The sequence below is a fragment of the Oncorhynchus nerka genome, linkage group LG12 (genome assembly GCF_034236695.1).
Source record: "Oncorhynchus nerka isolate Pitt River linkage group LG12, Oner_Uvic_2.0, whole genome shotgun sequence".
Lineage (NCBI taxonomy): Eukaryota > Metazoa > Chordata > Actinopteri > Salmoniformes > Salmonidae > Oncorhynchus > Oncorhynchus nerka.
The window spans coordinates 64,672,827-64,688,678 of NC_088407.1; the positions used below are offsets into that span (position 1 = coordinate 64,672,827).

At 42.8% G+C, this 15,852-nt stretch overlaps 1 protein-coding gene across 2 annotated transcripts; it reads right to left on the minus strand.

Moving 5' to 3' along the window:
• Positions 1–1,145: 1,145 nt before the first annotated feature.
• LOC115138585 (tRNA (adenine(58)-N(1))-methyltransferase catalytic subunit TRMT61A-like) lies at positions 1,146–14,303 on the minus strand. Of its 2 annotated transcripts, none has more exons than XM_029675577.2 (4): positions 14,027–14,303; positions 12,714–13,117; positions 6,469–6,735; positions 1,146–2,090 (listed from the first exon to the last, which is right to left on the minus strand). In XM_029675577.2, exons 2-4 carry the CDS (start codon positions 13,042–13,044, stop codon positions 1,798–1,800), a joined length of 891 nt encoding a protein of 296 aa, XP_029531437.1. In that variant the 5' UTR covers positions 13,045–13,117; positions 14,027–14,303; the 3' UTR covers positions 1,146–1,797. The 2 variants fall into 2 exon arrangements, with proteins under 2 accessions (XP_029531437.1, XP_029531436.1); XM_029675576.2 differs by having other exon boundaries at positions 12,714–13,076; positions 14,027–14,301.
• Between the last annotated feature and the right edge of the window lie 1,549 nt (positions 14,304–15,852).

Sequence of the window (15,852 nt, forward strand, 5' to 3'; positions counted from 1 at the left end):
ATTTTACCTCTTGGCGATATCATTCAAAAACATCATGTTAACTTTAACTGCTATGCGGATGACACACCGCTGTACATTTCAATGAAAACCAAAAAAAAAAGTATTTGTAATCCGAATACAATACTTTAGCTGGTAATGTAACCAATTAGTTAGTACCACAACTCAGCTCAGCAGGGCAAATGACAAGGTGATTAAGGGCAGGATTTCCAGGGGCTCAGAGCTGCTATTCCCAGTTTCTGTCCTCCAGATTAGACCTTCTTTAGCTGGGGACAGGCTGATGACACCAGACTGCAGGTGAGACAATGCTCTCATTTGGATTGACAATGATTTATTGTTTAAAAAAACATATGACTGAGCTTAATAAGAAATTAAGATTTACATAAACAGATTTAGTCTCTCTCTAGTTAGCAGATTGTGCAGCCAACCTTTCTATATGTTCTTGATTATGCTTAAACACTTGGCAGCCGTTTTTCATAGCGCCCTTCATTTTATCACAGGAGAGTTTTATTACTCATCACTGTATTCTTTACATAAAGGTTGGGTGGACCACTGAAGTCATGTAGATCACATCACTCTTTTTGTTTCAAAGTCCTGCTCCACAACTTCCGATTAACCTAACATCACTGTTAAGATTTAAAATGTCAAGTTACCAAACCCGTTCAAAGGGCTGGTTAACTCAAGAGACACCTTTGGTGTCTAGATGAGTTAGGCAAATCAGACTTCAATTTCCTGGAATGATCTAAATACAAATATTGCCTCTAGGGCATTTCAGGTTGTTAGGGGACCTTTTTACAGAAGAATGTATTTTTTATGATTGTGTTTTGCTTTTCGTGTATAATAACATGTATTTTGTATATATGAATGTGTAGTTTAATGTTTGTGTATTGTGGCGCTATACTGGGCTAATATGGAAAAGAGACCTTGGTTTCAGCATTAAAAATAAAGGTTCAATAAAAAATATCCCACCAATCAAAGAGTGAGGTTTACAGTCTCTCACAAAGAGAAAGAGCAGTGGAGAACATCTCCTCCTCCCAGCCTAGAACGGCTGCCATTTCTCTGCCTTTTTTGGTCTGGAGCCACCGGCCATCCAGCAATGACGATAATAGCAGACCATAGTTAAAGAAAACGTCACAAGCAGAGGGCAGTAGGAAGAATGGGAAGGTGTTTATTTAGCCTTGTTACAGCATCCCCCTCAGCTGAGACAAAACACAATTTCTCCCACCATTCTACAAATGTAAAAATTGCAACAAAAAACTGTCCTCGAGAGAGAGAGAGAAACTGGGTAACAATGGGGGATAAGATACTATTATTTCAATCCTGAATGATGCAAGAACATATCAGTAGCGTGATTAGAGCGATTGTACATGACAGACTAAGAGCGAACCTCTCAGACAGCTCTTCACAGCCCTGTGTAGAGACCCTCAGCAATCAGCAGCCTATTTATAGAATCCCACTTAGCCCGCTCTTCCTCCCTCTGTTAAAGTGTGTTAGGGATGTGTGGGTTTGTGTGTATACATTCATCAAAGTCTACGAAAGACACTGGAAATAGCCTAAAACGGCAGCAATTTCTCAATCATGTCTCTCTCCAAAAGGATGTCAGCTGTCGACTGAAATGTAGAGTTTTAGCTGAGCAGCGGAGAGGAAGGTAAAGTACAGTATATCAGTCTGAGCAGGTTTTCCACCCGAGTCAGGTTAGGTGTCAAGTCATCAGCACTGCATTTAGACCTTGTGTAGTTCCCCAGCCATAATCTCTTAGACAACAGTCTCTGCCCACTCCAACCTCCAGCAGTCAGTCCTCTACACAGAGGGTTTGGTGGCGAAGGTAAGGTAGCCAGTGTGCCCTGCCATGTCCCTGGGCGGCGTGGTTGTCTTACAGAGAACAGAAGCATTGCTAGGGACTCGGGTGTCAGTCGGGGTCTCCAAGGGCTGGTCGGACCCAAAGTCCGGCAAGGGGAGTGTGATTGAGCGCACGTCATGCACCCGTAGCAGAACCTCTAGAGTGCTGATCTCCTGGAAACCCTCATCAGCCAGCGCCTCAACAGTCTTCTGCACCTGCTCAATACACGGGGAGAAGGAGCACACACGACCCCCTGCAGAGAGAGAGAGGTGGGGACAGAAGGAGATGACAGGATAGAGAAAGGGGTGGGGACAGAGAGAGGACAAATAAGCAGAGAAAAGGAGAGCCAGTTATTGAGTCAGTTATTCTGTTTCAATCTCACACACTTTACTTTTGGCAGTATCTATGTAAACTTCCAGAGTTTGGTTTATTCATCCCTAATGGAGATTTTGGACACTACTCTAGCCACCTTTAAGAGGCATATTGTGATTCACAAGACAGACTCGGCTGGTGAATTGGATTCCAATGCTGACATCAAACACGTCAAGAGATTTACAAAGCCAAAGATTTTTAGATATCCACAACAATGAAATATTGGCCTAATCATAAACATCTTATTGTTCTTGTGTGTTATGTTGAACACAGAAGAAGCAAGTCAACCATTTTAAAAGCAAGGAGTAAAATGCTATACACATGACCCGTGTTTAGTTTAAAGAACACATTGAAATGTTCCACTGGTTGCTCAAGTCATTGTAGTTGCTATGGTGATGACCCTTGTTGACCATTGGTTGATTGAGAGAAGCAGAAGAGGTGGAGCTAGTGGTGACCAGGTTGTCGACAACACAAATCCAGAAAGTGTGTGAGAGCCATTGTTCAAGGCATTCGACAACTAGCTAGTCAAAACATCTGAGATGGCCTTGCATTCTGACCAAGGCTGCCTAGCCTCAGATGTTTTGACTAGCTAGTTGTCGAATGCCTTGAACAATGGCTCTCACACACTTTCTGGATTTGTGTTGTCGACAACCTGGTCACCACTAGCTCCACCTCTTCTGCTTCTCTCAATCAACCACTGGTCAACAAGGGTCATCACCATAGCAACATACAAATAATTTCAAAGTGCATTTAAATAAGAGAAAATACATTCTATATCTATTTTTTTACATTATATTTTATCTCATAAATGTCTTCAAGGAAGGGTAGGCCAGCCGATAAAGATGAGTCAATGGTGCAATATGCAGAAATTGCCCCACCAATTCCTGGTTGCTAAAATTCTAACAGTTCACCTAATTTCAGTTTATGTGACAAAATAAGCACCCAGAATGTAGAGAATCATTGTACCATCTAAACCGCGGTGAAATATATTTTCAATAACAAACATTTTATTTTCAGCTGGTGTACAAAATCAAAAGTAAAAGAAGTAAAAACTAAAGTTAGGAATGGGAAACATAGAAATGGCGCACAAAAAAACAAATGTACTGCTTAGACTTTTCAGCTTTAAGGCCTGCTTTAAAAGCCCCAACAGTCTAAGCAGTCCTGAGACTGTCAGGAATTGTCAAGTGCCCTCATCATTAAACAGGGACGTTCTGTGTGGCCAGGCCTAATAAGGATAACAGAGGGTTGTGTAAGGACAGATGGAGTAAAGCAGTTGGAGCAGGACTAGGACAGGTGGAGTGGGAGAGAGGGACAGCCCTGCCACTCATTAGTGTAGTTTAACAGGATCACAGCAGATCCACTTAACCCAGGATCACTAGAATTGTCTCCTCCTCCTGCTCTCTAGTCTACCTCCTCCACCACCTCCTCCTCCTCCTCCTCTCTGGCCAAAACCTGGACGTGCAACACTCAGGCTCCAGGGAGGAGATTGTGTTTGTGCGCATGTTTTGCTTCTATGGTGACAAGAAATCAGTCACAGGACCAGTGTTGTAATACACAGATCTGAAAGATGAAGCAGAATGCAATACGAGTGGGTAGAATCACAAACACACAAGACTATGCATGCGTTTCCACTGGGCTAAAGTATCCAGAGAAACAGCCTACACACATCATTAAATATCTTCAAGAACCTTGACAGACTTGAGGAAAGAATGTTGTCTAAATCACACATCTATTACACAAGCCAAAATCAAAGAATTTATCGTTAAATCTACAAAGTGAGGTGGCTTTTTAGCCTAACGAGTCCAGCAAGCAACACTTGCAGACATTTACTAGTATGTGCCAAGCACACACACACACACAAAGTTGAAGTACAGTAAGATATGCCTTACTAGACAAGACCTTTGAAAAACTAGTGGCCGCATCTGAATACCTGTACTTGCATTACAAATAGCAGGCATTTTGGATATGCGAAAAAATAAATGTTTATGGTATGTGAAATTCTGAAACTGTAGTATGCTTTAAATGCCAGGATGTCATACTGCACACTATTGAGAATTTGCTGCACACTATTGAGGAAGAGAATTGTCTTTCGAGACCCATGTGTGTCTGACACCAGCTGAGGGGTTACACTGTACTAAAAATCAACGAATGGCGGGAATCAACGCAATTGTGCATTAAAATCCAAACCGGCTGCGCGCGCAATCGTGCATACATTTCTTTTGTCCCCCTACACCAAATGCGATCACGACACGCAGGTTAAAATATCAAAACAAACTCTGAACCATTTATATTAATTTGGGGACAGGTCGAAAAGCATGAAACATTTATGGCAATTTAGCTAGTTAGCTTGCTAGCTAATTTGTCCTATTTAGTTAGCTTGCTGGTGCTAGTTAATTTGTCCTGCGTTATAAACATTAGGTTGTTTAGGTCTTCTACTCCGACAATTAATCCACACATAAAACGGTCAACCAAATTGTTTCTAGTCATCTCTCCTTCCAGGCTTTTTCGATCTTTGACCTTATATTGTGATTGGCATCTAAACTTTCATAGTATTACCACGACACCGGCAACACAGTTCGTCTTTCAATCACCCACGTGAGCAAAACCAATGAGGAGATGCCACGTGGGTACCTGCTTCTATAAACCAATGAGGAGATGGGAGAGGCAGGACAGGCAGCGCGATCTGCGTCAGGAATAGAAAGGACTGCTATTTTAGCCCTTGGCATCGCAGATGCTCGTTGACGCGCGCGAGCAGTGTGGGTGCAATAATTGAGTAACAGATTTCTAAATGTATTTTGCGTCGCTCGCGTCGTGTAGTCAGGGTATAAGATGACGTACTCTCAGAAGGATGAGCCTAGTATGCTGATATTCCTTTCTTACTGCATTCGATTTCACTAAACAGTACGTTCTAAATGGTATGTAGTATGATTAGTACAGTACGCAGTTTAAGTAAGTAATAGACAAGCCAGATTTCGGACACAGCCAATGTCTATTGTTGGAAACTTTGGATCTCTCAGATAAGACGTTCCATTGACAAATAGGAGCAGCACTTCTCTCTGGAAAGCTCAAAACACAGCCCAAATCGGCCCCATGTCTTTGGCAAACAGAGGGTTTGTGCCAGGATCTAGGGTCCTCTGAGCACAGCTTCTCTAAATAAAAGGTGCAGGCCACTGGCCAAATAATGAAAAGAATTAGAGAAAAAAAGGCAGCCATTTCCTCTGCTCCATGCTCCACATTCTTCCCCTTACCCTGGTTCCCAGATACTACAGACCAAATCTAAAGCAGGGAAAGGAAAATGCACGGAAATCTCCTTTATTATTGGTTACACAAGGACTGTACAGGAGCATGTGAAGCTCACAAGGGCGGTATAATTGACAGGTCAAATGCTAGATGCCCTTGGCTGAAGCATGGAGAGAAACGGCTCCATAGTGTCCAGTCCTCTGGAGGAGTGTGAGAGAGACTGGGACTCCAGTGTCTCAGCCCTGAAGAGAGGGAACAAAATTGTGCCTTGCCTAAAGGAGACTCACACTACCTCCCTGCAGCACATAACCCTGTATGGTCATGAGACTGATTCTACATCCAGATATCTGTCTGTTTGCTTGTGGCTCTGTGTGTAAGGGGGAGTCAGATAGCTAGAGAGAGGAAAACGCAGACGTGAAAACCATAGAAGGGAGGACTGAACAGTCTACCACGGGAGAGAAGGTAGGAAAGGGTGCTGGAGTCTCTCTGCACCGTTACTAGTCCATGTCCCACATTCCATCTGTTTATGCACCTTGGGATTATACAAATATTTTATAAAGCTGTTTATAAACCAGTGATCCTAAGTAAGTAACTGTACTAGCCTAGGGCACTATGTGAATACTTCATAACCTTGTGATGTATTCTACCCATGTCCCACCTTTAGCCTATACAGTCACACACATACTGACCACCCCACAAAGCTGCCAACTTGCCCAGGCTTGTCCCCACTGTACATGGGTCCTGATCTCTATGGAGACCACTGCATGCTCTTTAGTCAGGTCACGTTATTCTGCATCCATGTGACAAGGAAGTAACAGAGAGGAACAAGCATGAGCTGAGCCAAGGGCACATTTAATGAGAGCTCTGCTGACCCGGATCAATATCCAATATGGCACTGACTGTACTACATTGCACAGCCAGAGAACAAAGGCTGGCTGGGATTCATGAGTGGACAAGCCAAAGTCATGTTCTCTGGAATAAGTTCCTGGCTGCTTCTACACACGCACACCCCTTCTTACCCTGCCTCTTCATGGCATTCTTGGCATGTTTGATGGCCTCCCAGGGGGAGGGGATGTCCAGGAAGACAGCGTCTGCAACCCCAGTCACTCCAAAGCCCTCCTTGCAGACGTCCTGGTTGCGGACGGTGACCAGGTGGCCTACGCGGTGCTCCCTGAACTCCTCAGCCGCCTTCTCAGCACGCTGCTGGTGGAACTCCACAGTGTGTAGATGACCAGTAGGAGCAATGGTGCGCAGGATGGCGTGGGACAGAGAGCCGCTGCCCGTGCCTACAAACAAAACATACAGGGATTGGGTTATGAGACTAGTAGCAGTGGTGGTGTCATGAATCAGGGTGCCCCCCCCCGGGTGCACGTTTTGGTTTTTGCCCTAGCACACAGCTGATTCAAATGACCAACTCATCATCAAGCTTTGATTAGTTGAATCTGCTTTGTAGTGCTAGGGCAAAAGGTCAGGACTGAGTTTGGGAAATCCTGTTATAGATGACTGGGGCATTCACAACAACTAAGAAAAATGTAGAAAACAGATCAATACAGAAGTGCTTCCATTTTCATGTCATTATACTCAATCAACGTGTCTGATGTACAGTAGTACAGTTGTGCAAGCATCAAAAGTGTAATCAAACCTTGGAGTGTCATAACCACAACAACTGCAGTTGTGTCTGATCGCATCTGAAGTGATCATGTGACAAGGCAGGGGAACATGGCGATGGGCTACAGTGCTCCTGAAATTGCGTCACTGCTGCTTTTGTTCTCATGGCAACAATGGGGGCAATGTTTACCCCACAGCGATACATTGACTTGCTAACGCCACAGCAGTCGACTAACCGGATGACTGACAGAGCCAGGGGCACAGCAGAGGGGCTGAGAGCTGTACTACTGAGTCTCTCTTGGACCTTCAACTGGATCACAAGTGTCTGGTCTAAACAACAACTGTATATGAAGGGTCTGAAGGAAAGGATACTACGATGATGCTGTGTGTGGGTAGTGCTGCATGATAAACCATTTCCATTTTTTTAAGTAGGGGTGTGGATCAGAAAACCAGTCAGTGCCTGGTTCGACCACCATTTGCCTCATGCAGCCCAACATCTCCTTTGCATAGAGTTGATCAGGCTGTTGATTGTGGCCAGTGGAATGTTGTCCAACTCCTCTTCAATGTCTAGGGAAGTTGCTGGATATTGGCGGAAACTGGAACACGCTGTCATACACGATAATCAGAGCGTTCCAAACTTGCTCAATTGGTGACATGCCTGGTGAGCATGTAGGCCATGAAAGAACTGGGATATTTTCAGCTTCCAGGAATTGTGTACATATCTGTGCATTATCATGCTGAAACACGAGGTGATGGAGGTGGATGAATGACACAACAATGAGCCTCAGGATCTTGTCACATATCTATGTGCATTCAAATTGCCATCGATAAAAAATCTATTTGATGTCCGTAGTTTACAGTGCATTCAGAAAGTATTCAGACCCCTTGAATTTTTCCACATTTTGTTAAGTTACAGCCTTATTCTAAAATCTATTCCCTCATTAATGTACACACAATACCCCATAATGACAAAGTGAAAACAGGTTTAGGCATTTTTGCAAATTTATAAAAAATATATTTACATAAGTATTCTTTGCTATGAGACTCGAAATTGAGCTCAGGTGCATCCTGTTTCCATTGATCATCCTTGAGATGTTTCTACAACTTGATTGAAGTCCACCTGTGGTAAATTCAATTGATTGGACATGATTTGGAAAGGCACACACCTGTCTATATAAGGTCCCACAGTTGACAGTGCATATCAGAGCAAAAACCAAGCCATGAGGTCGAAGGAATTGTCCATAGAGCTTCGAGACAGGATTGTGTCGAGGCACAGATCTGGGGAAGGGTACCAAATACTGTCTACAGAATTGAAGGTCCCCAAGAACACAGTGGCCTACATCATTCTTAAATTGAAGAAATTTGGAACCACCAAGACTCTTGAGCTGGCCACCCGACCAAACTGAGCATTCTGGGGAGAACGGCCTTGGTCTGGGAGGTGACCAAGAACCCAATGGTCACTGACAGAGCTTCAGAATTCCTCTGTGGAAATGGGAGAACCTTCCAGAAGGACAACCATCTCTGCAGCACTCCACCAATTAGGCCTTTATGGTAGAGTGGCCAGACGGAAGCCACTCCTCAGTAAAAGGCACATGATAGCCCGCTTAGAGTTTGCCAAAAAGCACCTAAAGGAAACTCAGACCATGAGAAACAAGATTCTTTGGTCTGATGAAACCAAGATGGAACTCTTTGGCCTGAAAGCCAAGCATCACCTCTGGAAAGAAACTTGCCACCATCCATGGCAGCATCATGCTGTGGAGATGTTTTTGACGGCAGGGACTGGGAGACTCGTCAGGATCGAGGGAAAGACGAAAAGAAAGTACAGAGAGATCCTTGTGAAAACCTGCTCCAGAGCACTCAGGACCTCAGACAGGGGCGAAGGTTCACCTTCCAACAGGACAACAACCCTAAGCACATAGCCAAGACAACGCAGGAGTGGCTTCGGGACAAGTCTCTGAATGTCCTTGGAGTGGCCCAGCCAGAGCCCAGACTTGAACCAGATCAAACATCTCTGGAGAGACCTGAAAATAGCTGTGCAGCAACACTCCCCATCCAACCTAACAGAGCTTGAGAGGATCTGCAGAGAAGAATGGGAGAAACTCCCCAAATACTGATGTGCCAAGCTTGTAGTGCCATACCCAAGAAGACGAGGCTGTAATCGCTGCCAAAGGTGCTTTAACAAAGCAATGCAACAACAAACAAAAAAAACTACAAAAACTAGTTTTGCTTTGTCATTATGGGGTATTGTATGTAGATTGATAAGGGGGGAAAAAATTGCATACATTTTAGAATAAGGCTGCAACATAAAATGTGTCAAGGGGTCTGAATACTTTCCAAAGGCACTGTATGCCTGCCCATACCATAAACCCACCATGGGGCACTCGGTTCAAAATGTAAAAGGACATTGGTGGCAGCTTATGGTAGAGAAATTAACATTCAATTATGTGGCAACTGCTCCGGTGGACATTCCTTCAATCAGCATGCTAATTGCACACTCTCTCAAAACATGAGACATCTGTGGCTTGTGTTGTGTGACAAAACTGCACATTTTAGTGGCCTTTTATTGTCCCAAGCACAAGGTTCACCTGTGTAATGATCATGCTGTTTAATCAGCTTCTTGATATGCCACACCTGTCAGGTGGATGGATTATCTTGACAAAGGAGAAATGCTCACTAACAGGGATGTAAACAAATTTGTGCACAAAATTTGAGAGAAATAAGCTTTTCTTCCATATGGAACATTTTTGGGATCTTTCATTTCAGCTCGTGAAACCAACGCTTTATGTGTTGTGTTTATATTTTTGTTCAGTGTAGTTTACTGCCTAATTTCATTCACAACTATGCTCAAATCCTATTCAAGTGTGTGTGTGTGATGTTGTACTATGACAATTCTTACGCACTAAGGTGCTTCAAATCGCAAATATCTAAAACATCTAGTCACCTTCCATGGTACTACCAAGCAGGAACATTCCTCACAAAGTACACGTGAAGGCCTATTTGTTCTGCAAATTGTAGCATGGCATGCACTGAGGACATGCCATTTCTATCTTCCACTGGTTACAAGATCTTATTCAGAATCTGAGAGTGGCCTTGTTAATTTAATAAGCCTGCCATGTGAAAGCCAGAGACAAAGACTGAATGAGAGCGAAAGAGGTCAAGACCGAGGGATAGAGCACCATCTGTGAGTATGGTTTGCTGATGTGTGAAATCGACTGTCCAGGCACTTGTCATCTCCCGTCTTGACTACTGCAACTCGCTGTTGACTGGGCTCCCTGCTTGTGCCATCAACCCCCTGCAACTTATCCAGAACGCAGAACCCATGTCACCCCGCTCCTCTGCACACTCCACTGGCTTCCAGTCAAAGCTCGCATCCACTACAAGACCATGGTGCTTACCTACGGAGCAGCAAGAGGAACTGCCCCTCCTTACCTTCAGGCTATGGTCAAACCCTACACCCCAACCCGAGCACTCCGTTCTGCCACCGCTGGTCTCTTGGCCCTCATACCCCTATGGGAGGGCAGCTCCTACTCAGCTCAGTCCAAGCTTTTCTCTGTCCTGGCACCACAATGGTGGAACCAGCTTCCCCCTGAAGCTAGGACAGCAGAGTCCCTGCCCATCTTCCGAAAGCACCTGAAACCCTACCTCTTCACAGAGCATCTTCAATAATCACTTCTAGCTCTGACTTTGCTGATAGCTACTTTATTGAGAAAAAAATGTACTTACTATGCCTGTGATGTGGGTGTCCCACCTAGATATCTTAAGATGAATGCACAAAGTCACTTTGAATAAGAGCGTCTGCTAAATAACTAAAATGTAAATGAAGAGACATTGCACATTTCTGCTGCCTGAGGAGGATGAGCGGCAGGACAAGAGCCCAAAGTCTCTCCCCATCTCACAAAATGGCCATTAGCACTGGCACTCAGCCCATCACGAGGGTGCCACCTGATTGGATAACAAGGCAGCCGCATTTGGCATGTTCTTCAGAGGCTCTGAGCAGTGAGAACCCATTAGCTTTCCCATAAAGCCAGCGTTGATGAAAACAGCCCTGACCTGGGACTCCTATCAAAAGTTCTAATCTATTCCTGGCAGCAGGATGGAGCCTGGTCAGCGAAGAAATTAAACAATGACATGTGAAGGAGCAGAACATGAGACCTTCTGCTAGGGTTGGGGCTAGAATGGCGACCTTCAGCACAATCTAGATGATTCATCTATGTGACTGTGCAGTTCCCCTACAACACATGGTGTGCTCAGAACAGCCAACTGATAAATCACTGCCTGTTTACATAGCTCATTCAAAGTCACTCAGGACACAAAATATAAGTCACCCCTGAGATTGGACAAGTAATCGCTTAGATAGGCTTATTGTCGTCATCCAGTGTTCATGTATTAGCAGGTAATAAAGTAGATTTTTACATATAATCAGTTGATAAGCTTCCAGTCTTGTCAGCCATTATAATCAGCATTTAGGAATAACATCTGACCAGACATCCAATAAGTATTTATTTTCTACAGAGTGAAACATGGTTTCAATGTCAAAATAGTGAAAATCTAATGAGAGGGCAGGTGATACTCAGGTTGGTACATTAGGGATTTTTCATCACTCAAATTAGGCTACATTATATTACACAAGTTCAAAACCAACCAACAAAAATGACTCGGCATGCAATGGTGCATTGTAGTAATGCCTTAGCTTTTTGCTCCCTGTGTATGTGTTTGGGAACCAGACCTTTTTCAAAGCAAAGTAAACACCCACATGAAGAGGCTAATAAATGTGACAACACTGCAGACATGTTGCAGCTCCCCATTATGTCAGGGGCTGACCAAGCAGTTTTGTTCATCGATACGCCATCTGGGAATTCGCACAAGTTTACTGGTGTTCCATCTATAACCCGTGAATCGGGAAGGAAGGAACAGCACAGCAGTTAAACATGATGAAGCACTGCAGCAAAAGCAGCCATCTGCCCCCAGACCCTCCAAGCCAGACACGTACACAGCCCAGGCTGCGTCAACATCCATTAACCACCCACACACAATCACTTTACTTCTGCATTGAATTCAACCAGTTCACCCTCCTTACTTGGGGAATATTTCTAGATGGTACTACTGCGGTGTTCCATCTCAAGTCTAGTTCAGATCAGGTTATTGTCATAAATTACTGACCGCTTAACTGAATAGGTTAATAATGGGATGTAAAACCACAATATTAATTTCTCTCTACTTTAAAAGAGCATAACTTCAACAGGCCTCAATGTAAATGTGATGCTGTGACCCAATGAAAACAGACGTCTTTCATAAACTCTTGATAATCATGACAACTTGGCATGCATCACCAAAAGCCAAGTATGATGTTGTCCCAACCACGGCTCTTGAGCGGGAGCTTTTGCTTACCGACCTCTGTTCGAAGAATAATTGGTGTCACATTTATCCTTTTGTTTTTAAGTGGCTTACCACTAGTCTATGACAAATACTTCCTCCAGATGTTTTCTCATTATCTGTGTCCCTCTCTTACAGGGAACATGTAATATTTCTACTTTATGAGTATGCTAAGCAATTATTCAGTGCAATGGGTGAAGTTATGGAAAGATTAAAATGACTCATGTCCTCAGATAAAGTAGCTTACATAAAGTTGTAAAACAGCTGGTTTTGTCCCTCTCACCTGATTCACAGACAACAGAGCCAGGCTTGAGATCCAGCATCATGGTGATGTTGGCAATGTCTGTTGTGTAGAGGATCTGGGTGCGGTGGGGCAGGTTGAGGGTCCACAATTCAGGAGTGGGGTGCAGCACATAGACCCAGCCACCTTTGCTGCAGGTGACCTTGGTGCCAAAGCGCTGGCCTATCAGGTCTTTGGAGTGGCGGATGACTCCATAGCGTGTTTGTGTTTGGGCACCCTGCTGCACCTTGACCGGCATCATTGAGTCATGACCCAGGAAGATAATTGCAACGTCGCCCTCCTGGATGAACTCTGAATACTCTACAAAACTCATGGCCGGCCTTGTTTGACTCCTATCACGGGGGTCTACAAGAGGGAACCAAAGTGAGAAGTTTCAGGTGTTTTCACTGCAAAGAAATGAAGTCAAAGGAGTGGAAACTAGTGAAGATTTCCCATATGACAACCAGAACATCCTTTTCACAAATTAATACAAATACAAGTTTGATCAATGTATTGGGCTACATTAGCCTATAGTTTAGGTGAAATCAGACCTGCCTCTTCTATGCGAGTTGAAAATGTACTTTTAAATGGACAATTGTGGTCTGTCAAATATGATCCAAACCAACCTCCAAATGGGTTTGTTTACTTTCATACTCATTCAAATGGTCATTTTTACTTTTAGATGTGTGTGTATTGTTAGATACTACTGCACTGTTGGAGCTAGGAACACAAGCATTTCGCTACACCAGCAATAACATCTGCTAAATATTTTATGTGACCACTGCGACCACATGTGCGTGCACTGTATCGGCGTTTGTTATTTGTTTTGAAGACAAGTATGATTTAATAATTCTAAAAACTGTTTGTTTATTGTCGAATAAGAACAGTGGAGAGACACTGGCGGACAATAATATGGAGAAACTAAGTGGAAAGTCGTTTGTGAATTTTTAAATATATAACGTTAGTTATGATACTTTGTTAGCTCGCTAGTAAGTAACATATCAATCTAGGTAGCCTCTGTAGCTAGCTAACGTTAGATAAATTACATTTTAAACCGTTAACTAGCAAACTAAGGTTAGTCAATTTGTCTAACGTTAACCAACTAAGTTAACGATAGTTTAACTTAACAACAACAAATATACCTAGCTAATCTTGATTTTGCAAGTCCGATATTCGGCAACTTCACTGTGGAAAACGTATCTCAATGGTTAACTAGCTCGCTACGTTAGCTAGCTACTGGAAACACGGTTGGACGCTAAATCTGACCCCATTCGTTATAGTTAATGAACAGTCACGGCGAGCAAACGTTGACATACCTTATCAAATGTAACTAGGTACTTGAAACTATAAAAGCAAAATTGAATTAGATTTGAGAAGTGACTTCTAGCTATGTTGAGAGGTTGATGATCAGTTAAGACTTGCTACTTGCTGTTCAAATGCTGCAGAGCTCACGTGTGGATTTGTCATCAGACTGACCAAACGAGGCTCCTGTTCACAAACATTTAAACTATTCGCTTTCACAGTAATCATGAATCCTGCAATGAATGAGGCAGTTTAGATGATATATAACTCTATGAAAACGCGCAAATGCGGCGCTTTAAATTATTCTCAAACTGAGATGCGCAGGCTCCAGTTGATGACGTATGGCATTTCTTAAAAAGACAGAACATAATCTGCATTATTGCTTAATTATCTGTGACTGCATATTACACTTTTTATGTATTTTTATTATTGGATTTTTTTTCTGTGTATGTTTGGTTGTTATGTTTTTGTCTCTTTGGGTTTAGGGGGGGGGGGGGGGGGGTATATATGTGTAAAAGAAAAAGAAGAAAGGCCAAACAATCAATTTACTGTAAATCACAATTTTTCACACGATGGTCCTACATTTGTTTATGAATCCCTAGGAATTGCAAACAGTTTTAGCAAAGAACAGTTATTTAGGCCCAGAGTCTGTGTATATACGCGCTCCAGCCGGTATATCTCACTGGTCACCCCCAAAGCCAATTCCTACTTTGGTCGCCTTTCCTTCCAGTTCTCTGCTGCCAATGACTGGAATGAACTGCACAAATCACTGAAGCTGGAGACTCATATCTCCCTCACTAGCTTTAAGCACCAGCTGTCAGAGCAGCTCACAGATCACTGCACCTGTACATAGCCCATCTGTAAACAGCCCATCTATCTACCTCATCCCCATACTGTATTTATTTATTTATCTTGCTTCTTTGCACCCCAGTATCTCTACTTGCACATTCATCTTCTGCACATCTACCATTCCAGTGTTTAATTGCTATATTGTAATTACTTCGCCACCATAGCCTATTTATTGCCTTAACTCCCTTATCTTACCTCATTTGCACTCCCTGTATATAGACTTTTTGTTTTATTTTTTCTACTGTATTATTGACTGTATGTTTTGTTTATTCCATGTGTAACTCTGTGTTGTTGTATGTGTCGAATTGCTATGCTTTATCTTGGCCAGGTCGCAGTTGCAAATGAGAACTTGTTCTCAACTAGCCTACCTGGTTAAATAAAGGTTAAATAAAATTTTACAAAAATATATATATATATGGCTCTAGTTAGGCCAAAGAAGTTCATATAATTTAACATTGTGGAAAAAATCCCACATTTAAATTCAACTGTTGTTATGTGATATCCGTAGCCAGGCTATACAATAAGAGAAAATGTGTAATTACCAATGATTTATATACACACTAGATTACTTATAAGGGGCGTTATGTTGAAGCCACCGCACCACCATCTCCGCACTCCTCCTCTACACCGTTGTAAAACATATTTGTTTTTGCCACATGTAATATATTACAGACACCTTAATGCATACTTAAAAATTATATTATATGAGCTAAACATAAAAATAACAAATACAAATATTTTCCTTAACGTATTTAGTTTTTAGATTACTAATGTTATTGTCCCCACTATAAAAATAATAAATACTTAAATACGTGTAATTTTGTCAATTTAATTGAAATACTGTAGAATTCCATTCATTCCTATGGAGGCCATTCTGACCATTCTGAAGTGTCAATATGGCCGACCGCTGGCTTCAAAACCTCTCAATGGCCAATACATAGCATCAGCAGCAATCCAGGGTAGATATAGGCTACATCATTAGTAAAGAAAG